The sequence below is a fragment of the Balaenoptera acutorostrata genome, chromosome 14, assembly GCF_949987535.1.
Source record: "Balaenoptera acutorostrata chromosome 14, mBalAcu1.1, whole genome shotgun sequence".
NCBI lineage: Eukaryota > Metazoa > Chordata > Mammalia > Artiodactyla > Balaenopteridae > Balaenoptera > Balaenoptera acutorostrata.
Window position 1 is genome coordinate 83,607,552 of NC_080077.1, and position 24,363 is coordinate 83,631,914.

General features: G+C 39.9%; 1 protein-coding gene across 4 annotated transcripts in view; it reads right to left on the reverse strand.

Annotated features, from left to right (window-relative positions):
• KCNQ5 (potassium voltage-gated channel subfamily Q member 5) overlaps positions 1-24,363 on the reverse strand; it is a 580,265-nt gene that overhangs the window by 134,290 nt on the left and 421,612 nt on the right. For all 4 annotated transcript variants that reach the window (XM_057528077.1, XM_057528075.1, XM_057528076.1 and 1 more), the window contains exon 3: positions 14,817-14,943. In XM_057528077.1, coding sequence (XP_057384060.1) covers positions 14,817-14,943 — 127 coding nt within the window. The remainder of the gene's footprint in view (positions 1-14,816; positions 14,944-24,363) is intronic.

Below are 24,363 nucleotides of genomic sequence, written 5' to 3' on the forward strand. Positions count from 1 at the left end.
CCGATAAAGTTAAACAAACATCATATGACACAGTAACCCCACTTCTGGGTATTTACCCTAAAGAAATAAAAACTTAGGTTCATACAAAACCTCTACATAAATGTTCATAGCAGCTTGATTTATAATAGAAACTACCCAAATGATCTTTAACAGGTAAATGGATAAACAAACTGTATAATCCATATCGTGGAATACTAGTCAGAAATAAAAAGGACTGAACTACTTTTACATGCAATGACTTGGCTGGATCTCAAGAGCATTATGCTGAGTGAAAAAAACCAGACAATTTCAAAAGATTGAATTTATGACTATATGATTGCATTTATGTAACATTCTAAAAATGACAAAATTACAGTGATGGAGAACATATTAATGATTCCCAGGAGTTAGAATTGGGGCTGGGAGTGACTCTAAAGGGATAGCACCCCAAGTTTCTTTAGTGGGGTGGGAAGGTTCTGTATCCTGATGGTGGTGATGGTTAAATTAGCCTGTACATGGGATAAAATTTCATTGAGTGCAAGCAAAAACTGGTGAAATCTGAATAAGGTTTGCAATTTAGTTAGTAACACAGGCAATCAACTTCCTGGTTTTGGTAACTGCACTAAACTCACGTGAGATGTTATCATTGGGTGAAGGATACTTGGGTACAAGGCAACCCTCTCTATTCTTTTTTTTTTTAATTTAATTTTATTTATTTTTTTATACAGAAGGTTCTTATTAGTCATCCATTTTATACACATCAGTGTATACATGTCAATTCCAATCATCCAATTCATCACACCACCCCGCCCCCCCCGCCACCACGGCTTTCCCCCCTTGGTGTCCATATGTTTGTTCTCTACATCTATGTATCAACTTCTGCCCTGCAAACTGGTTCATCTGTACCATTTTTCTAGGTTCCACATACATGCGTTAATATACGATATTCGTTTTTCTCTGACTTACTTCACTCTGTATGACAGTCTCTAGATCCATCCACGTCTCAACAAATGACCCAATTTCATTCCTTTTTATGGCTGAGTAATATTCCACTGTATATATGTACCACATCTTCTTTATCCATTCGTCTGTTGATGGGCATTTAGGTTGCTTCCATGACCTGGCTATTGTAAATAGTGCGGCAATGAACATTGGGGTGCGTGTGTCTTTTTGAATTATGGTTTTCTCTGGGTATATGCCCAGTAGTGGGATTGCAGGGTCATATGGTAGTTCTATTTTTAGTTTTTTAAGGAACCTCCATACTGTTCTCCATAGTGGCTGTATCAATTTACATTCCCACCAGCAGTGCAAGAGGGTTCCCTTTTCTCCACACCCTCTCCAGCATTTGTTGTTTGTAGATTTTCTGATGATGCCCATTCTAACAGGAGTGAGGTGATACCTCATTGTAGTTTTGATGTGCATTTCTCTAATAATTAGTGATGTTGAGCAGCTTTTCATGTGCTTCTTGGCCATCTGTATGTCTTCTTTGGAGAAATGTCTATTTAGGTCTTCTGCCCATTTTTTGATTGGGTTGTTTGTTTTTTTAACATTGAGCTGCATGAACTGTTTGTATATTTTGGAGATTAATCCTTTGTCCGTGGATTCATTTGCAAATATTTTCTCCCATTCTGAGGGTTGTCTTTTCGTCTTCTTTATGGTTTCCTTTGCTGTGCAAAAGCTTTGCGGTTTCATTAGGTCCCATTTGTTTATTTTTGTTTTTATTTCCATTACTCTAGGAGGTGGATCAAAAAAGATCTTGCTGTGATTTACGTCAAAGAGCGTTCTTCCTATGTTTTCCTCTAAGAGTTTTATAGTGTCTGGTCTTACATTTAGGTCTCTAATCCATTTTGAGTTTATTTTTGTGTATGGTGTTAGGGAGTGTTCAATTTCATTCTTTTACATGTAGCTGTCCAGTTTTCCCAACACCACTTATTGAAGAGACTGTCTTTTCTCCATTGTATATCCTTGCCTCCTTTGTCATAGATTAGTTGACCATAGGTGCGTGGGTTTATCTCTGGGCTTTCTATGTTGTTCCATTGATCTATGTTTCTGTTTTTGTGCCAGTACCATATTGTCTTGATTACTGTAGCTTGTAGTATAGTGTGAAGTCAGGGAGCGTGATTCCTCCAGCTCCGCTTTTTTCCCTCAAGACTGTTTTGGCTATTCGGGGTCTTTTGTGTCTCCATACAAATTTTAAGATTTTTTGTTCTAGTTCCGTAAAAAATGCCATTGGTAATATGATAGGGATTTCATTGAATCTGTAGATTGCTTTGGGTAGTATAGTCATTTTCACAATATTGATTCTTCCGATCCAAGAACATAGTATCTCTCCATCTGCTGGTATCATCTTTAATTTCTTTCATCAGTGTCTTATAGTTTTCTGCAGACAGGTCTTTTGTCTCCCTAGGTAGGTTTATTCCTAGGTATTTTATTCTTTTTGTTGCAGTGGTAAATGGGAGTGTTTCCTTAATTTCTCTTTTAGATTTTTCATCATTAGTGTATAGGAAAGCAAGAGATTTCTGTGCATTCATTTTGTATCCTGCAACTTTACCAAATTCATTGATTAGCTGTAGTAGTTTTCTGGTGGCATCTTTAGGATTCACTATGTATAGTATCATGTCATCTGCAAACAGTGAGTTTTACTTCTTCTTTTCCAATTTGTATTGCTTTTGTTTCTTTTTCTTCTCTGATTGCGTGGCTAGGACTTCCAAAACTATGTTAAACAATAGTGGTGAGAGTGGACATCCTTGTCTTGTTCCTTATCGTAGAGGAAATGCTTTCGTTTTTCACCACTGAGAATGATGTTTGCTGTGGGTTTGTCATATATGGCCTTTATTATGTTGAGGTAGGTTCCCTCTATGCCCACTTTCTGGAGAGTTTTTCTCATAAATGGGTGTTGAATTTTGTCAAATGCTTTTTCTGCATCTGTTGAGATGACCACATGGTTATTCTCCTTCATTTTGTTAATATGGTGTATCACATTGATTGATTTGCATAAGTTGAAGAATCCTTGATCCCTGGGATAAATCCCACTTGATCATGGTGTATGATCCTTTTAATGTTTTGTTGGATTCTGTTTGCTAGTATTTTGTTGAGGATTTTTGCATTTGTATTCATCAGTGATATTGGTCTGTAATTTTCTTTTTTTGTAGTATCTTTGTCTAGTTTTGGTATCAGGGTGATGGTAGCCTCATAGAATGAGTTTGGGAGTGTTCCTTCCTCTGCAATTTTTTGGAAGAGTTTGAGAAGGATGGGTGTTAGCTCTTCTCTAAATGTTTGCTAGAATTCACCTGTGAAGCCATCTGGTCCTGGACTTTTGTTTGTTGGAAGATTTTTAATCACAGTGTCAACTTCATTACTTGTGATTGGTCTGTTCATATTTTCTGTTTCTTCCTGGTTCAGTCTTGGAAGGTTATACCTTTCTAAGAATTTGTCCATTTCTTCCAGGTTGTCCATTTTATTGGCATAGAGTTGCTTGTAGTAGTCTCTTAGGATGCTTTGTATTTCTGTGGTGTCTGTTGTAACTTCTCCTTTTTCATTTCTAATTTTATTGATTTGAGTCCTCTCCCTCTTTTTCTTGATGAGTCTGGCTAATGGTTTATCAATTTTGTTTATCTTCTCAAAGAACCAGCTTTTAGTTATATTGATCTTTGCTATTGTTTTCTTTGTTTCTATTTCATTTATTTCTGCTCTGATCTTTATGATTTCTTTCCTTCTGCTAACTTTGGGTTTTCTTTGTTCTTCTTTCTCTAGTTCCTTTAGGTGTAAGGTTAGATTGTTTATTTGAGATTTTTCTTGTTTCTTGAGGTAGGCTTGTATAGCTATAAACTTCCTTCTTAGAACTGCTTTTGCTGCATCCCATAGGTTTTGGATCGTCCTGTTTTCACTGTCATTTGTCTCTAGGTATTTTTTGATTTCCTCTTTGATTTCTTCAGTGATCTCTTGGTTATTTACTAACGTATTGTTTAGCCTCCATGTATTTGTGTTTTTTACGTTTTTTTCCCCTGTAATTCATTTCTAATCTCATAGCGTTGTGGTCAGAAAAGATGCTTGATATGATTTCAATTTTCTTAGATTTACTGAGGCTTGATTTGTGACCCAAGATGTGATCTATCCTGGAGAATGTTCTGTGCACACTTGAGAAGAAAGTGTAATCTGCTGTTTTTGGATGGAATGTCCTATAAATATCAATTAAATCTATCTGGACTATTGTGTCATTTAAAGCTTCTGTTTCCTTATTTATTTTCATTTTGGATGATCTGTCCATTGGTGTAAGTGAGGTGTTAAGCTCCCCCACTATTATTGTGTTACTGTCGATTTCCTCTTTTATAGCTGTCAGCAGTTGCCTTATGTACTGAGGTGCTCCTATGTTGGGTGCATATATATTTATAATTGTCATATCTTCTTCTTGGATTGATCCCTTGATCATTATGTAGTGTCCTTACTTGTCTCTTGTAACATTCTTTATTTTAAAGTCTATTTTATCTGATATGAGTATTGTTACTACAGCTTTCTTTTGATTTTCATTTGCATGGAATATCTTTTTCCATCCTCTCACTTTCAGTCTGTGTGTGTCCCTAGGTCTGAAGTGGGTCTCTTGTATACAGCATGCATATGGGTCTTGTTTTTGTATCCATTCAGCAAGCCTGTGTCTTTTGGTTGGAGCATTTAACCCATTCACGTTTAAGGTAATTATCAATATGTATGTTCCTATGACCATTTTTTTAATTGTTTTGGGTTTGTTTTTGTAGGCCCTTTTCTTCTCTTGTGTTTCCCACTTAGAGAAGTTCCTTTAGCATTTGTTGTAGAGCTGGTCTGGTGGTGCTGAATTCTCTTAGCTTTTGCTTGTCTGTAAAGCTTTTGATTTCTCCATCGAATGTGAATGAGATCCTTGCTGGGCAGAGTAATCTTGGTTGTAGGTTCTTCTCTTTCATCACCTTAAATATATCATGCCTCTCCCTTCTGGCTTGTAGAGTTTCTGCTGAGAAGTCAGCTGTTAACCTTATGGGAGTTCCCTTGTATGTTATTTGTCGTTTTTCCCTTGCTGCTTTCAATAATTTTTCTTTGTCTTCAATTTTTGCCAATTTGATTACTATGTGTCTTGGCGTGTTTCTCCTTGGGTTTATCCTGTATGGGACTCGCTGTGCTTCCTGGACTTGGGTGGCTATTTCCTTTCCCATGTTAGGGAAGTTTTCGACTATCATCTCTTCAAATATTTTCTCTGGTCCTTTCTCTCTCTCTTCTCCTTCTGGGACCCCTATAATGTGAATCTTGTTGTGTTTAATGTTGTCCCAGAGGTCTCTTAGACTGTCTTCATTTCTTTTCATTCTTTTTTCTTTATTCTGTTCCACAGCAGTGAATTCCACCATTCTGTCTTCCAGGTTACTTATCCGTTCTTCTGCCTCAGTTATTCTGCTATTGATACCTTTTAGTGTAGTTTTCATTTCATTTATTGTATTTTTCATCTCTGTTTGTTCTTTAATTATTCTATGTCTTTGTTAAACATTTCTTGCATCTTCTCCATCTTTGCCTCCATTCTTTTTCCAAGGTCCTGGATCATCTTCACTATCATTATTCTGAATTCTTTTTCTGGAAGGTTGCCTATCTCCACTTCATTTAGTTGTTTTTCTGGGGTTTTATCTTGTTCCTTCATCTGGTACACAGCCCTCTGCCTTTTCATCTTGTCTATCTTTCTGTGAATGTGCATCTCTATTCTTTTTGCAACTTTTAAGTAAGTCTAAAGTTACTTCAAAATAAAAAGTTGTAACGAAGGGCCAGATCTTAGGAAGATGACTGTTGGGAAAAGGAATGAAAATCTATTTTCTCTCAGAGCTCACATTAGCCAGTGTCTCTTGTGGGGTGGGGGAGATCTGGGGATGGGACTCAGACTGTCACATGGTTTATTGATTTGCTCCTGCGGTGCCGTATGTGAGTGATGCAGGGTGATAACACGGTGTCATAGAAAGATGTTGGGACTTGACGCGAGCACATCTCTCTTTTTTTGTTGACTCTTTTGCTTATGCACTGTGGCCCTCGATAAGGCCCTTAATCTAAGTCTCAGTTTTTCAATATATAAAATGGGAATCCTCATCTTTTTCAGTTTCAGTAAGATTGCTATGGGGGTTATATGAGATAGTTTGTAAATACGATTTATACTGTAAATCATGAAATTTTATTCCTGTTCGTGTAACACCAAGTGCCCAAATCCTAACGTCCTGTTATATTCAGCATCAAAGGAAGATTTCTTATCTAAATACAGCCCTAAACTGTTGTCCATTTTCTAATATGTCTGCAGTAAAGAAGCCATAGATGGTCCAGCAAGTTCACAGCCACTGTGGATTAGTGGAAAAGTAATCAAAATTCAAAAATGAAGCAAAGGCTCACTCATCTGTTTCAAGGAAGGCTGTGAGTTGAGCATTTAATTCAATGTCGTTCTTTCTTTTTACCCAGAAGGAGTGCAGAGGGGAACTACGCACTCTTTTTTCTCTTATTATTATTATTATTTTTAAAAATCAGGAAGTTTTATTTCTGAAAAAATGGTGGTTCTGCAGCATTTTCCAGTGGAACATTAACTTATATTTCAAAGTGAGAAAAATCAAGCAGTCCTTTGCCAGTTGTGGCCCGTGGAATCAGGATAATCTCTCACGGCAACGGACACCACCTAGAACACGCTGACAAGAAAGTTGCTAATCTGTGTCACATGGTCTCCCACCAACCTGTTAATAAATTCCTTTTTCCTGCTCCCTCGTTATTCTTGCGTGTAGAGATTAAATGGACTATACGGTAATTAAATTTGACTCTCAAGAGGTAGTGCTTTAGAGCCGTGAGCCACAGGAGGCTGGCTTTCTGCTCCAGCCCCACTGCTGACTTGGGGGCTGAGCACGGAGCACCCACCCTGTGCCAGGCCTCAATTTTTCTGTCTACAGAGTGAGAGAAGCAACGTCTCAGAGGGACATGGTGCTGCTTTACGAGCTCTGTGTTCTAACTGAGCTCCAAATTCCGTTACAGAAAGGTATTCTTTGATGAATTAAAGATGCATTTATACTGTTGTTGAGATTCTTAGCAGGAATGAAAGAAGCTTTAAGATCTAATTTTAAGAGACACCCACTGCACAGCACATTATCCAGCTCTCAAATGCTGCACACAGCTGTGCATGGAGCGCTCTGTGGTATTTATTAAAAATAAGACACAAACCCTGCAAAGTGGTGCCGGGAATATCTCCACAGTGTGTACAGGCGCTGAACTGCTCGACTTCCACTGAGGCTATGGGGGCTCCTACTGGCAAATTCCAAGCACCACTCGGAAAAATGACCCCAGAGAGACAGCTTAATGCTTCCTACTGATCACGAGTCTTCAGAGAACATCTCAAGGCAGAAAGGGACAATTTCTCAAAGGAAGTAAATAACCTTTAATGAAACAAATCTGTGTCGCAGCCATAACTAAGTATATGCCGCAGAGTCCTTTGCTAAGAGGCCCTTGGGAATTGCTTCCTGGTGATAGTTTCCAAGGGGAATGGGAGAGGTCTCATCACCTTCTCCTAATTCCTGCTGCTCAGGGGAAATAACATGTTTCTTTTCAGTTTGGACATTTCATGTTTCTAAGGGTAGATATATAGATGAGTGGAAAAGTCCGAGGGACAGGTTTATATTTTTCTGGATGGGTAATGATTTGTATATTCCGGTATGAAGTTCAGACAGGTATAGACAGATGACCAAGAGACCCAGAGCCTTATGTAGCCATACTTTTGTTGCCTGATCAAAAAAATTTTTAACCCAAATATTTAGCATTAGGCCCACCAGCAATCTATTGGACCTTTGCCTGGTGGCCCATCCTAGACGCTGCCTTGTCTCAGGCAACTATATGCCCTCATGTGGCCCCCACGGCCCCCAGGGGTGGCTGTCTGTCCATCACCTCCCACTTCTCACTGAGCTCCAGCCGCAATGGCCATGTGTCTCTTCCTGGTACCAGCCAAGCTCACAGGGTCTCAAGAACCTTTGCAATGCCTGCTCCCTGGCCTGGAGAGATCTGTGCCTGCATCTTCTCACTGTGGCTTCTCTAATACTCAGGTTGACTTGAGTGTCCCACTCCTTAGAAAGACCCCCTTGGGCCACCCGATCTAAAGAAGCCCCCAATCATTCTGTTTATATCCTTCATAACGCTATCTCTAGTTGACATTATCTTGTTTCTAAAAAATATGTTTGCATATTATTTTTCTCTGTCCACTGGAATATTAGCTTGACAGGAAGGAGGACACTGCCCATTTAGGGCCACACAGCATCCCTGGCATCTACAACCGCGCTTGGACATGGTGGACACTGTGTAGACATTTTCTGGGTGACTGAGCTCAGAATGCAGGGGATCTTTCACTCCTCTGCTCAGTCGGTCATGATGTTCTACACCTTTCTGTCCAGACTGCTTCTACCTCCATCACCTTTGTTCTGAATCAACATAATTAGTGTCCCTCCTTCTCCACGGGCATGGGAGACTATACATCTTACAGATGTTTTATCCATCTTTGGGTCATGTTTGGCACATAATAAGTGCTCTGTCTGTGAATGAATTTTCTTACATAACATTTGAAAGTACAGAATATTAGTACAATATATCGTAGTACGCCACTGAAGTTTATAGAAGGAGTGGGAAATAATCTTTAGCTATTCATTTCCTCTAAGCGTATTCTCTATATGGTCAAGTCTTACTAGCTGATCAAACTATATTATAAGTTCAAATTTGTGCACCAGGTCAACAGTGACCTAAACAGGTCTCCAAGGGTCTACTAACGTGAACAAACATGTGAAGGCATTTCTGGGAGTGATATCACTTATCCGGAGATGCCTCCAATTAGGAAATACCCAGGGACCTCATGATAACATTGTTCAAAAGGGTATGCAGTCCTATATGAGGCAAGTAAGTCTACTTTAGGGCTTAATTTCTTCTTTAGGTTGGAGAGCAGCACAGGTAACCTGATCTAGTTGAAATAATAAGGCTAATATTTAAGGCTGATACTGCAATTAATGTCATTTTGTGAAGTCTGGCTTCTCATTCAAAGATTTCAGATTAGAAATGATAATATTTGTATACAAATAATGAATACTATAAATGTAAGTTGATGACAATGGACAAGGTTAACTAAATTTAATTTAAAAATACTAATGAACAGTAAGCACAATCTTCTCACAGTTGGGTAGTGTGGTACTCTGGGAAGTAGATACTTGCCCATTGTTCTGGGTTCCTTGCACACACTCCTGAACCTTGGAATCTCTGGCATGACAAGTGCCTTTTGTACGATAACGAGGTGGCTGGGGGTCCCTAGAGAGCTTCAAGATGGGGGCTGGTGACCAGAAAGACAAAGGCGGGATGAGAGGGCCAGCCCCATCCTGGACCTCTGGTGAGGGAAAGGAGCCTGGAGATGGAGTTCCATCACCAGTAGCCAATGATTTAATCACTTGTGCCTTTGGAGTAAAAGCTCCATGAAAATCTCTAAACCATGGGTACTGGAGAGTGTCTGGGTTGGTAAACATATGGGTGCTGGGAGGCGGGGTGCCTGGCGGGGGCATGGAAACTGCATGTTACCCAGTCCTTTGCCCCAAATACCTGCCCTGTGTGCCTCTTCCATTTGGCTGCTGTTCTTGGACTATAGCTATAATATAATATAACATAATACAATATAATATAATGTAATATAAGGTACAGCACTTTCTTGAGTTCTGTGTCATTCTACTGAGGTGGGGAGTTACTGGAGCCCCCAAACTGTAGTCAGCCAGGCAGAAGTGTGTTAGCCTGGGCACCTCACTGTGGCTGGCATCTGATGTCGAGGAGGGAAAGTCCTGTGGGACTAAGCCCTGAACCTGCGGGGTCGGTGCTAGTACCAGTTGTTAGTGTCAGGATTGTACTGAGTTGTTGAACACCCAGTTGGTGTCCGGAAAGTTGGAGAATTGGTTGGTGTGGGGAACAACCGCCACATATTAGGTGTCAGGAGTGTTGTGAGTGAAAAGAGCTCATCAGGTAGGTATATTTTTCTAGACTGAAATCCTGGTTCTTTCATTCACCATCTTTCTAACTCTGGACAAGTTTCTTAAGCCTTAGCTTACTTCCTCATCCCTAAAAAGGATATTATAAAACTCATGTAGGATTAAATAAGACAGTATTTATAGAGTTCAAGAGCAGTACCCATCATGTAGCAAGTCTCAATAAATATCAGCTCTTATTAATTAGAAGGATTGAAATGGCTTTAATGTTCTGTGGTCAATCAACCCAACAGGGTTCAATGGTCCTCAGATGGTCCAGTGAATCACATGGAGGTGACCACATGCACTGGAGTTTGAACACTTAGATGGAAAGAGAAACAGCAGAAGAGTATATGACTGACAGGAAATAACCCAAGAGAACATAACTTCTACTAAAGGGCAGAGGAGATTAGAAGGTGTAGCAAATGACGCAGTTGAGTATGTCTCCTGGAACCAAAGATGGAGAACCTGGAGAGGTAGAAAAATGGTGTCTCAGTCTTCAGTTCAGAACCAGTGGCAGTCTGAGAGTCTCTGATACAGCCTTCGAACACATTAGCAGCTGAAGCTGCCTTTTAATAGGATGAACTCACAGATATATTAGAGTGGCCTTGGCTGTGTGGTTGATTTTAATAAAGGCTCCAATTTTGTTTTAGCCAAAGAAGACACTGGTTATTTTCTTCTCATTAAAAAAATACACTTGGCATTTTCAGGAGTGACTGTTATTGCATGTCAAAGGCATATATGCTCTATTCAGGGGGAAATATCCATGCTGAGGTTTGCCTCTTTCATCCTGTTGTGGAAATATTACACTGAAGGAGAACTGCTAAAATAGCAATTAAAAACAGACTGATATTTAGCATCAAATACAGATCCACGATTAACCACAGGCTGGTGTTTTCTGCTTCCCTGAGATGCACTGCAGGACTGAGAAGTATGGCCCTGTTACATATGTCTCTAGACAGAGTCACTGGGGCATCCAGAAAAGCCGCGGCTACAGGGAACCGGTTGGCCTCCTGACACATCAGGCTCCTTGTCGTGATCTAAGCACCAGCCTTTGGTATGGTTTGCAACTTTCAGGTAGGTCCTTAATGGAAGTTAGAAAAGGAGTGACTGTGAACTCAGTCTTCGAGGTTGTTTCACACGTTCTCAATACTGAGGCCACGGAGGGAATGAGTTGTGTCTGAATGTAGAGAAATCAGAAAGCAGCCGGTCCAGGTGAATGAGGGCAGCTCGTTAGATATCCCCAAATGTACTTGACTCTCCCAGTCGTAGGGCAGCGATTATGGCCCCCAGATGTATGTAGAAATGTTATTTCAACAGCGTCTTAGGGGAGAGATGTAAATTGAACGCATAGGTATAAGGAAGAATTTTGTAATTCAAGATAAGCTTTTACCAGTTTTCAAAGCAAACTCCTCAAATCAAGCAGAGATAAATCAACATGGTAACGAAAGAGAGCATCTAATTAAAAAACAATTGAATCGATTTTTTTTTCTTCCCTTAGGTTACAGTTGTTTAAAATATGTTTTTCAAACCCAAGAATATAATGATTTTATGATTTCTCAAATCAACAATATTTGGAAATGCCCTGGTTCTGGCTCCAGTGCAGGGGTGGAGGGGTGGGCAGGTCAGGAGGGGAAGTTCTGCAGTCTTTGGGAATCAGCTCCTGGGCCTCTATCACCTTGTGTCCAAATACTACCAGTTGGTCTGCAGGGCTCGCTAGGTGGCGGCTGTAGTAGCTTTGGCCTGTTTCAGCTGGAGAGAGCAACACAGGGGTGCTTCCAGAAAGCACCCCCTGCGCTGCAGGCACAGGCAGGCTACCAGTCTTCTCTGGATCCTTTCTTGAACGCTCAAGCCTTCTAAAAGTGTTGGGTGTGTATTTGGCATGTTCAGAGTAACCAAATCTTACAGATACATGGAGTCTTGAGAGAGGTTAGCTACATTTCCAAACTCACAACAGTTATCACGGACAGATGAGGGAGATGCTACTTCTTTGTCCATTTTGCCACGGTAAATTAGGCCAAACGAGGGAAATCCAGGGTTCACTTTACATTTTGCTTTATCGTTTAACCCCGACATCAATCATTTTTTTATGGGCCTATTTAGCAGGCCTAGAAAGGGCCCCAGCAGCCACCTGCTACAGCCTGCCGCCTTCAGGCAGGTGACCTCGGTTCCTCTGTGTAGGTTACATCTTACTGACCTCATCCTCAAGACCCACGTGTGAACACGTTTCACTGTTTCATTGCTTCATCTGAACCATGAATCAAACCATTACACATACCTCAAAATAAAGACTGGAAAGTGCATAGTTATCCTAAATGTAAGTACAAATCTTGTTTTTGTTCTAATGGGGATTCATTATATATTTATCCGTGAAATTTTCTTCCAAAGCGATAGATTCACTAGAGGTCAAATATCCAAACGAAGAAAAGGCCTGAAGCGGTAACTAAGCTCCAGCCACACCTAAACCGTGTCACACTAAATCTGTAAGGTCACAGTTGACGGGCGCAAAGGTGGCTAAGTTACAGACGACGACAACGTCGTCTTCAGAGCCATGCGTTACACCAAGACCTGAACGGATCCGAGACAGGACGAGAAAGATTAAAGGACTAAGATGTGCTGAGGTATCCGTAGCTGAGAACAGCTATCAAAGGGCAGCAGGCGTCTGGGAGAGAATCTGCTTTTTAGCTTAGAAGCCAGAAATACATTGGCACTGCCTCTGGAATTGGAATAAAACCAATTTTAAATTGGTTTTAAAGCCTGGAATGGAACATTCCTGCAGTCATCCGTGAACCAACCTTATCCTGTAGAAGCTGAGTGAGCCCTGGCCAAACCACCTGCCTTGTGAATGGTTTTGTTTGGGTCCCTCATAGGACAGGAAGTTCTTGTGCCGTAATTCCACATCGAGTTACAGTGTTTTGTGGTGTAGCTTGAGCAGGGAATTAAAAAAGAGGAAAAACCTCCAGAGGAAAATCAAGTGCCTTCCCTGATGCACCCCAGGGGCTGGGTGGACCCCCGCAGAGCTGGGTGGGCCCGCCTGGGGGCTGGGTGGACCCGCAAGGCCGGGCGTTGGCACCCACTTTCCCCCACGCCTCTCTGGCAGAAGAGGGGCAGCCGGACAAACAGACTGCGTTAGTGAAGGCCAAACAAGATGTTTCAAGGTTGATGTAACTTAGAATTGCACCAGATTCGCTGCGGTAACCGCAGGGCTTCACGCACAGCCCCATGTCCATAACGCCTGGTTGAAGGAACAGTGGCTCTGGAAACGTGCATGCGTGTGGGGAGCCCTCCCGCTTCCCTGTGCCCAGGACGTGCGCCACTCACACCGCACTGGGAGGAAAGATGGGACAAAGGGTTCCCCTTACAGTCCCCGTGGAGGGGGTTTCTCCACTTCCTCCTTAAGGAACAGAGGTTAGGGAGGAAACTAAAGGTGCTCAACAATTCCCAACTCCTGAAACAAAATGGCAAACCAGCTGCTGATGAAGAGCTTAGTCTAATCTGGCTTGTAAATAAAAACCCCACTTTCTCAGATTGGAAAGAGTTGAAATAAGTAAACCTCACCGAGAACTTTCAGCATTTGGATTTGAATGGCTACCAAAGAAGTGGGAAGGAAAAAAGAGCAAGAAAACCAAACATAGCTGTTGAATAACAGCAGCAACTACAACACCAACAATAACAACAAGCTTTTGTATACAGGGTTTTCTTTTTCTTTCCCCAAAGGAATAACATTCTATTTCTTAAAAATAGGCCAAATTCTTCAAAAATGTCAGTGTTGGGAAAGACAGAGAAAGGCTGACGAACGGTTCTAGATGAATGAGACCAAAGAAGCGTGATGACCAGGCACAGTTGTGACCCAGACTGGGTCCCGCCCTGGAGGGAAAATGCTACAAATGACATTATTGGGTCAACTGGCAAAACCGCGGTACAACCAGCAGATTAGTTAAGGTATTGTGTTAATGTCCAATTTATGGAAGGTTAGGTAAAAGAATGTCCTTATTTTGGAAAACCCACACTGAAATATTTAGGGATAAAGGGCCATGATGTAGACAACTTACTTAAAAAATTAATCGATTAATTGAAAATTGAGATACAATTGACTAAGGTTTTCAATTTTATGATCCACTTTTAAGTATATTACTTGGAGGTACCAGATCTTAATTCTGGAATGTTTTATAATTTCAGGCTGGTACCCAGGTGAATGGAATCTCTTTGAAAGGACAGCAGCCAGGGAGCTGCAGGGATGTGATATTTATTTGGGGACTGTAGGGTAAACACTTTATCAGGTCTAACAGTTACCGTGCATAAACATACTTGTAATTATTCTTGAGGCATGCTCATTAACATGCTTTACCAGGACAACTACACTTATACGTTCCAGCAGATCAAGAGCATAAAAGGGGTACTGCTTACACTGTAGAGCAAAAAGGGGTCTTTCTTTGTCCTTAGTGAAATCAATGCTCCCAAACTCAGGGCAACACTCGAGAACCATGTATTTCAGCATAACTTAACCTGACACAAGTGGGTATTTTAGAGCCAGACCATCTGGCTCAAATCCCAGCTCCACCAGTAACTACCTGCATGACTTTTAGCAACTCACTTCACCTCTCTGTGCCCCAATTTCTTCATCTGTAAAATGGGGATAATAAAAATACCTACCTCATCATGTTATGAAGAGGATTAAATGAGTCAGCACTTTCAAAACACGAGATTGCTGGCCCATAGTGCATAATCCATGAATGTTAGCTTTTAACATTAACTAAATGCTGCAATACCGGAAACAGAAGAAAAGGATGTGGTGTCATAAATCTAGGTATCCAGGACTTTGATATTCACCTATAACACAGAAGGGCTTCCGGGCAAATCTCAGTCTTCCTTGCCATCCTCTGTACCGGCAACAGCAGCCTGCAGACCAGATTCGAATGATGAACTCCAAACCAAAGACAACGATCATCACGAACTCCTAAAATGTCAAATGAGGCATGTCAGAGAGAGGTATTACGGATCAAACCACAGCAGGAAGCTCTGTGGATATTTCTGGACATTCAAGCACTTCATCTAAAATATCTGGTTGTTAAAGTCTGAAGTTAACATCGCCTTTTCTCCAAATCAAGCTAAACCCGGAGAACGTCGGAAATGTATTTCCTATCATGGAATGCTATTGTATTTTCTATCATGCACATTGTTATTTCCTATCATGGGATGCTATTCCTCTTCAAGTCTCTAAAGCTTTGCAAGTTTAGGAGTCCGTTTTAATTCTAAATATGCAGGCTGAATTACAGATCCCCTTGTCTGGAATACACAGTCCCTCGAGATTGGTTCCAGGACCCCATGGACACCAAAATCCTCAGATGCTCAAGTCCCTTATATAAAATGGAGTAGTGTTTACATAAAACCTACACACATCCTTCCATATACTTTAAGTCATTTCTAGATTACTTATAATACCTAATACAATGTAAATGTTTTGTAAATAGTTGTTGGCATGCAGTTCGAGTTTTGTTTCTTGGAACTTTCTGGAATTTTTTTTTCAAATATTTGCGATCTACGGTTGGTTGCATCTGTGGATGTGGAACCTGCAGATAAGGAGAGCTGACTGTATAGTGCAACTGACCTTAGAACCTGGTAACATGTGAAATATCTGAAATGAAAGAGCAAACTCTGAAAACACAGCTTCACAGTTTTACAGAAAACAGACCCTCATTTTGCTGCAAGGAGTGACACAATCCCTGAGCCCTTAAGAGTTGTTCTCAGAGGAGAAGTAAATATTTAGGAGGATACTGAGTTCTTTTGCTACGATGTCAAAGTCTCCTTAGAAGACAGCAAGTTTTGACAGTGTTATTGTGTGTGGCACATACATCCTTTGCCAGAAATGAGACCCTGAAGCCTCTGGATCGGAAGCTTGTTAATTATTAGGCTGCCCTTTGGTGAGAGCTGCCTAGAAAATAACACTTGCTCCAGCAGGAGGGCTTTGAGATTATCTAGGAAGAACTGTGAGTGAACCCGGGGAAAGGCCAACTAAAGAGGCTCATTAAATGTGGGTCACAGACTGAGAAACCACCGGACTCTGTCAGAAGAAAGCACCTCGGGAGCAGACCTGTCACAGTCACCTTGCTGTCCCTCTATAGGGGCAGTACTGAGTTTATCACATTTGATTTGTTTTCCTTTAAAAATATTTCCCTCTCTTGTTTTTTTTTTTTTTGACTCTCTCTCTTGTTTTTAAACAAGGGTTGACTCAGCATTTATGATGTAGAACAATATTTATTACTTGATTTTTGTTATAATTGCTTAATTATAAAAGTGATACATGGTTCTTATTAAAGTCTCTAAACATCACAGACGTGTTGAGTGTAGAAAGTGAAAGTCCTAAGCCACTCCCCGTACTCCCACGTCCCAAGATAAAAACTGTTATCAAATTTAGAAAAATGGCATTTTTGTTGCAAGTTTCAGGCAAATGTCTGTTTCTTCAGTTAGAGCATGTGATGATATACTGCACTTTCGAAATGCCTAGTAGAGATACATCATTCTCTCCTTCTGTTATTTTGCACTAAGTAACCCACAAATATTTCTCATCATGGGAAATAAATCTCCAATATCATGGCTGCTTACTTACAGTGACTTAAAACTACCCGTGGGCTAAATCTCCGCAGATGACTTTATGCAGATAACCAAAGCCATGGTCAACGCACACTCATTCCTGATATCAGGGTTTTGTTTTGTTTTGCTTTTAGTTTTGAGTATTCATCTAGGTAGCTGAGTCTATTCATTCATTAAGGTGGCTGAAGCACCACGTTAGGAAGAGCTGGGAGTGAACCCTGGGGAGGCCAGGCTTGGTTTAATCCTTCTCTTTCCTCATACAGAGGCTGCTGAGGCCCCAGGTGCCCAGCAGCCGTGTGCCCAGTGCACGTTTAATGGCAGGGCCACTTTTATCCCGGCCGCCACCTCCTACTTGAGCCAGGAAGTCTGGCACTCCACTTGTGGGGTCCTATTATCAGGGATAGCTAAGAAAATCCCAAATGTGGCCTGAGCAACTGGCACTACAGTAGAATGATTTTACTTTTTCATGGGAGTAGCTGCTACCAGCCCATGTATGGCCAATAATCTTTAGATACTGAATAAAGAATATTAGAATAAAGGACCATTCTATTACTTTAGGAAGGTAGGCCCTCACTGCATCATTTCTATGTTGTATCCTGAGGCAGATAAATTACATCTACAAATTCTTTATTCAGGGTCCCTTGTTCAGGAATATTGCCTCCTGAATTTTTTTTTTTTTTAATTATGTTGGGAAAAATCCTTCATTTCCAAATAAAGCAAGAGGATATTGTAATTGGATTTCACTACAGGGTCACAGTTTCTGCCTCGGAGAAGTAAGACTAGAGTCAGAATTCTCTCCTACTAGAGCATTCCTTAGTATTCTTTATGAGTGCCTGGTTTTGGACTCAGTGAGCGATAACCTCAAACTCTCCAGTCACCGAGCGAGCAGCAGGGAGGTGTCTGTGGAGCGTTTCTCTCAGGCCCGGAGCTACAGGACGTGGGGATGCTCCCTCCCAAGACTTGAGCTGATTTGATTGGGAGCAAAAGCATGAAAACCACTTTGACCAGATTCTGTCTCCTGTTTCCTGAAATTTCCATCTTATTTCAATTAAAAGGAACAAAGTGCTATTGAGAAAGAGGGGGGAAAGGATTCCAAATCTGACAGTCAGACCTGATGGGGAATGGAATTGTGAGAAGATCACCTTTTCTCTCTCTTTTTTCATTTCCCAACTTTGTTGAGGTATAATTGACAAATAAAAGTTCTGTGTATGTGAGCTGTACAATGCGATGTTTTGATGTACGTAGACACTGTGAAGTGTTTACCATAATCAAGCTAATTAACATATCCATCACCTCACATAGGTTTTTTTTTTTTTTTTTTTGGTGAGAACACTTAAAATTTAATCTCTTAGCAAATTTCCAGGACACACTAACACTATTGTTAACTATAGTCACCAGGCTGTATGTTAGGTCTCCAGGACTTATTCATCCTGCATAATTGAAACTTGGTGCCCTCTGTCCCAGTATCTCTCCTTCCCGCCCACCTTCCAATCCCTGGCAATCATTCTACTTTCTGTTTTTATGAGTTTGACTTTTTAGATTCTGCATATAAGTGAGAACATGCAGTATTTGTGTTTCTCTGTCAGACTTATTTCACTTAGCATAATGTCCTTAAAATTCATCCATGTTATTGCAAATGGCAGGATTTCTTTTTTAAGGCTGACTAATACTCCCGTCTCTGTCTGTCTGTCTATCTATCTATCTATCTCACATCTTCTTTATTCGTTTGTCCATTGATGGACACTTAGGTTGTTTCCACATCTTGGCTATTGTGAATAATGCTGCAATGAACATGAGGGTGCAGATATCTCTTTGAGATCCTGACCTCACTTCCTTTGGATATAGGACCAGAAGTGGGTTGCTGGTAGCTCTATTTTTAATTTCCGGAGGAACCTCCATACTGTTCTTCATAGTGGCTGCATCACTTTACATTCCCACCAACAGTGCACGAGGGCTCCCTTTTCTCCACACCCTCTCCAGCACTTGTTATCTTTTGTCTTTTTGATAATAGCCATTCTAACCACATATGAGGTGATATCTCTTTGTGCTTTTTTTTTCTTAATTAATTTTTAGTTGCTTTATAATGTTGTGTTAGTTTCAGGTGTATAGCAAAGTGAATCAGTTATACATGTACATATATCCACTCTTTTTCAGATTCTTTTCCCATATAGGTCATTACAGGGTATTGAGTAGAGTTCCCTGTGCTACACAGTAGGTTCTTATTAGTTATCTATTTTATATATAGTAGTGTGTATATGTCAATCCCAATCTTCATTGTGGTTTTGATTTACATTTCTGATGATTAGTGATGTTGGACACCTTTTCATAATACCTGTTGCCCATTTTTAAATCAGGTTATTTTATTTTATTTTTTGCTATTGAGTTATGGAAGGTCCATATATGTTTGGATATTAACTTCTTATCAGATGTTTGGTGTGCAAATGACTTCTCCCATCCCAGAAGTTGTGTCTTCACTCTGTTGATACTTTCCTTTTATGTACAGAAGATTTTTAGTTAGATGCAATCCCACGTATTTATTTTTGTTTTTGTTTTTTGTGATTTTGGAGTCTTATAAAAAAACCCAAAAGACAAATTCTGTATGATATCACTTATGAGTGGAATCTAAAAAATAAAACTAACTAGTGGATATAACAATAAACAGACTCACTGATATAGAGAACAAACTAGTGGTTACCAATGAGGAGAGGGGTGTGGGGAGGGGCAGGATAGGGGTAGGGGATTAAGAGGCACAAACTACTAAGTATAAAATAAATAAGCTACCAGGATATATAGTACAACACAGGGAATAGAGCCAATATTTTATAATAACCATAAATGGAATATAACCTTCAAAACTGTGAATCATTATGCTGTACACCAGAAACTTATATAATATTGTACATCAACTGCACCTTAATTAAAAAACAAAAACAAAAAAACATTGCCCAGACCAATGTCAAGAAGCTCCTTCCCTATGTCAGAGAAAGACAAATATCATATGCTATCACTTATATGTGGAATCTAAAAAAGGGTACAAATGAACTTATCTTAAAACAGAAATAGAGTTACAGATGTAGAAAATAAACTTATGGTTACCTTGGGGTAAGGCGGTGGGGAGGGATAAATTGAAAGAATTGGGATTGACATATACACACTACTATATATAAGATAACCAATAAGGACCTACTGTATAGCACAGGGAACTCTACTCAGTACTCTGTAATGGCCTATATGGGAAAAGAGCCTTAAAAAGAGTGGATATATGTATATGTATAATAGGTTCACTTTGCTGTATACTTAAAACTAACACAATGTTGTAAATCAACTATACTCAATAAAAATTAAAAAAAGAAGCTCCTTCCCTATGTTTTCTTCTACTAATATTATAGTTTCAGGCCTTACATTTAAGTCTTTCATCCATTTTGAGTTGATTTTTGTATGTGGTGTGAGATAAGGGTCCAATTTCATTCTTCTGCATATGGATATCCAATTTTCCCATTCATGATAAAAACTCTCAGCAAGTCAGAAATAGAGGTTTACTATCTCAATTTGATAAATAGAATCTACAAAGCCCTTAGAGCTAATGTCATACTTAATGATGAAAGACTGAAAGCTTTTCTCCAAAAATCAAGAACACGGAAAGACGTTCCTTAGTTCATCACTCTTATTCAACATAGTTGCATAATATAGTCACTGCAATAAGGCAAGTAAAAGAAATAAAAGGCATACAACTGGAAAGACAGACATAAAACAGTCTATATTTGCAGATGCATGGTTGTCTACAGAGAAAATCTCAAGGAATCTACCAAAAGACTCTTAGAACTAATCAGTGAGCTCAGTAAGGTTGCAAGATACAAGATCAATATACAAAAACCAATCAGATGTCTGCATACTAACAGTAAGGATGTGGAAGCCAAAATTAAAAGCACAATATTATTTATGATCATTCCAAAGAAATTAAATGTTTAGCTATGCACTTAACAAATCTGTACAGGGTATGCAGGCTGAAAATTACAAAATGTTGGTAAAAGAAAGCAGAGGAGACCTAAGTAAATGGAAATACCATGTTCATGAATTGGAAGATTCAACATAATAAAGATGTCAGCTCTTCCCAAATTGATGTGTAGGTTTAATGAAATTCCTATCAAACTCCTAGCAAGCGTTTTCTTTTTTTTTGTAGACATAAAGAAACTTATTCTAAAGTTGATGTGGAAAGGCACAGGCCCTAGAATAGCTAAAAATAATCCAGAAAAAAGAGAATGAAGTGGGAGGAATCACTTTATCTGTTATTAAGGCCCACTATGTAGCTCTAATAATCAGGACTGTGTGGTCTTGGCAGAGGGACAGACACATAGAGAATGATGGAGCACAACACAGAACCTAGAAATACACGCAGACAAACATGCTCAATTGATTACTTGATAAAAGTACATAAGTAATTCAAAGGAAGAAGAAATAGCCCTTTCAATAATCAGTGCAGGGACAATTGGACATCCATATACAATAAAATGAACCTCTATCTATATCTCACACTTTATACAAAAATTGATTCAAAATGGATCATGGGCTTAAGTGTTAAAACTATACAACTTTTAGTAAAAAACATAAGAGAAAAACTTTAGGAATTGAGCTAAGCAAAGAGTTCGACTTTACACTAAAAGCTAAGTAAGGAAAGGAAAAACTGATAAATGGGACTTCATCAAAAGTAGAGAGGATCACTCCCTCTTGTGAGAGAACCAGAATCACAACTAACTGCTGAACAATCATTGAAAGGAAGACACAGGAACTCACCAAAAAAAGATGCCCCACATCCAAAGACAAAGGAGAAGCCACTATGAGATGGCAGGAGGGGTGCAATCACAATAAAGTCAAATCCCATAACTGCTGGGTGGGTGACTCACAAACTGGAAAACACTTATACCACAGAAGTCCACACACTGGAGTGAGGGTTCTGAGCCCCACATCAGGCTTCCAAACCTGGGGGTCCGGCAACGGGAGGAGGAATTCCTAGAGAATCAGACTTTGAAGGCTGATGGGATTTGATTGCAGGACTTTGACAGGACTGTGGGAAACAGAGACTCCACTCATGGAGGGCACACACAGAATAATGTGTGCTTCGGGACCCAGGGGAAGGAGCAGTGACCCCAGGGGAGACTGAACCAGACCTACCTGCCAGTGTTGGAGGGTCTCCTGCAGAGGCGGGGGGTGGCTCTGTCTCACCGTGAGAACAAGGACACTGGCAGCAGAAGTTCTGGGAAGTACTCCTTGGCTTGAGCCCACCCAGAATCTGCCATTAGCCCCACCAAAGAGGCCAGTTATGCTGCAGTGTTGGGTCACCTCAAGCCAAACAACCAACAGGGAGGGAACTCAGCCCCACCCATCAGCAGTCAAGCAGATTAAAGTTTTACTGAGTTGTGCCCACCAGAGCAACAGCCAGCTCTACCCACCACCAGTCCCTCCCATCAGGAAACTTGCACAAGCCTCTTAGATAGCCTCATCCACCAGATGGCAGAGAGCAGAAGCAAGAAGAACTACAATCCTGCAGCCTGTGGAACAAAAACCACATTCACAGAAAGATAGACAAGATGAAAAGGCAGAGGGCTAAGTACCAGATGAAGGAACAGGATAAAACCCCAGAAAAACAACTAAATGAAGTGGAGATAGGCAACCTTCCAGAAAAAGAATTCAGAATAATGATAGTGAAGATGTTCCAGGACCTTGGAAAAAGACTGGAGGCAAAGATGGAGAAGATGCAAGAAATGTTTAACAAAGACCTAGAAGAATTAAAGAACAAACAAACAGAGATGAACAATACAATAACTGAAATGAAAACTACACTAGAAGGAATCAATAGCAGAATAACTGAGGCAGAAGAACGGATAAGTGACCTGGAAGACAGAATGGTGGAATTCATTGCTGTGGAACAGAAAAAAGAGAAAAGAATGAAAAGAAATGAAGACAGCCTAAGAGACCTGGGACAACATTAAATGCAACAACATTCGCATTATAGGGGTCCCAGAAGGAGAAGAGAGAGAGAAAGGACCAGAGAAAATATTTGAAGAGATTATAGTTGAAAACTTCCCTAACATGGGAAAGGAAATAGCCACCCAAGTCCAGGAAGCACAGAGAGTCCCATACAGGATAAACCCAAGGAGAAACACGCCAAAACACATAGTAATCAAATTGACAAAAATTAAAGACAAAGAAAAATTATTGAAAGCAGCAAGGGAAAAACGACAAATAACATACAAGGGAACTCCCATAAGGTTAACAGCTGATTTCTCAGCAGAAACTCTACAAGCCAGAAGGGAGAGGCATGATATATTTAAAGTGATGAAAGAGAAGAAACTACAACCAAAATTACTCTACCCGGCAAGGATCTCATTCAGATTTGATGGAGAAATCAAAAGCTTTACAGACAAGCAAAAGCTAAGAGAATTCAGCACCACCAAACCAGCTCTACAACAAATGCTAAAGGAACTTCTCTAAGTGGGAAACACAAGAGAAGAAAAGGGCCTACAAAAACAAACCCGAAACAATTAAGAATATGGTCATAGGAACATACATATTGATAATTACCTTAAACGTGAATGGGTTAAATGCTCCAACCATAAGACACAGGCTTGCTGAATGGATACAAAAACAAGACCCATATATATGCTGTCTACAAGAGACCCACTTCAGACCTAGGGACACACACAGACTGAAAGTGAGGGGATGGAAAAAGATATTCCATGCAAATGGAAATCAAAAGAAAGCTGGAGTAGCAATACTCATAACAGATAAAATAGACTTTAAAATAAAGAATGTTACCAGAGACAATGAAGGACACTACATAATGATCAAGGGATCAATCCAAGAAGAAGATATGACAATTATAAATATATATGCACCCAACATAAGAGCACCTCAATACATAAGGCAACTGCTGACAGCTTTAAAAGAGAAAATCAACAGTAACACAGTAATAGTGGGGAACTTTAACACCTCACTTACACCAATGGACAGATCATCCAAAATGAAAATTAATAAGGAAACACAAGCTTTAAATGACACAACAGACCAAATGCATTTAATAGATATTTATAGGACATTCCATGCAAAAACAGCAGATTACACTTTCTTCTCAAGTGTGCACAGAACAGTCTCCAGGATAGATCACATCTTGGGTCACAAATCAAGCCTCAGTAAATCTAAGAAAATTGAAATCATATCAAGCATCTTTTCTGACCACAACGCTATGAGATTAGAAATGAATTACAGGGGAAAAAAACGTAAAAAACACAAATACATGGAGGCTAAACAATACGTTAGTAAATAACCAAGAGATCACTGAAGAAATCAAAGAGGAAATCAAAAAATACCTAGAGACAAATGACAGTGAAAACAGGACGATCCAAAACCTATGGGATGCAGCAAAAGCAGTTCTAAGAGGGAAGTTTATAGCTATACAAGCATACCTCAAGAAACATCTCAAATAAACAATCTAACCTTACACCTAAAGGGACTAGAGAAAGAAGAACAAAGAAAACCCAAAGTTAGTAGAAGAAATCATAAAGATCAGAGCAGAAATAAATGAAATAGAAACAAAGAAAACAATAGCAAAGGTCAACAAAACTATAAGCTGGTTCTTTGAGAAGATAAACAAAATAGATAAACCTTTAGCCAGACTCATCAACAAAAAGAGGGAGAGGACTCAAATCCATAAAATTGGAAAAGGAAAACGAGAAGTTACAACAGACACCGCAGAAATACAAAGCATCCTAAGAGACTACTACAAGCAACT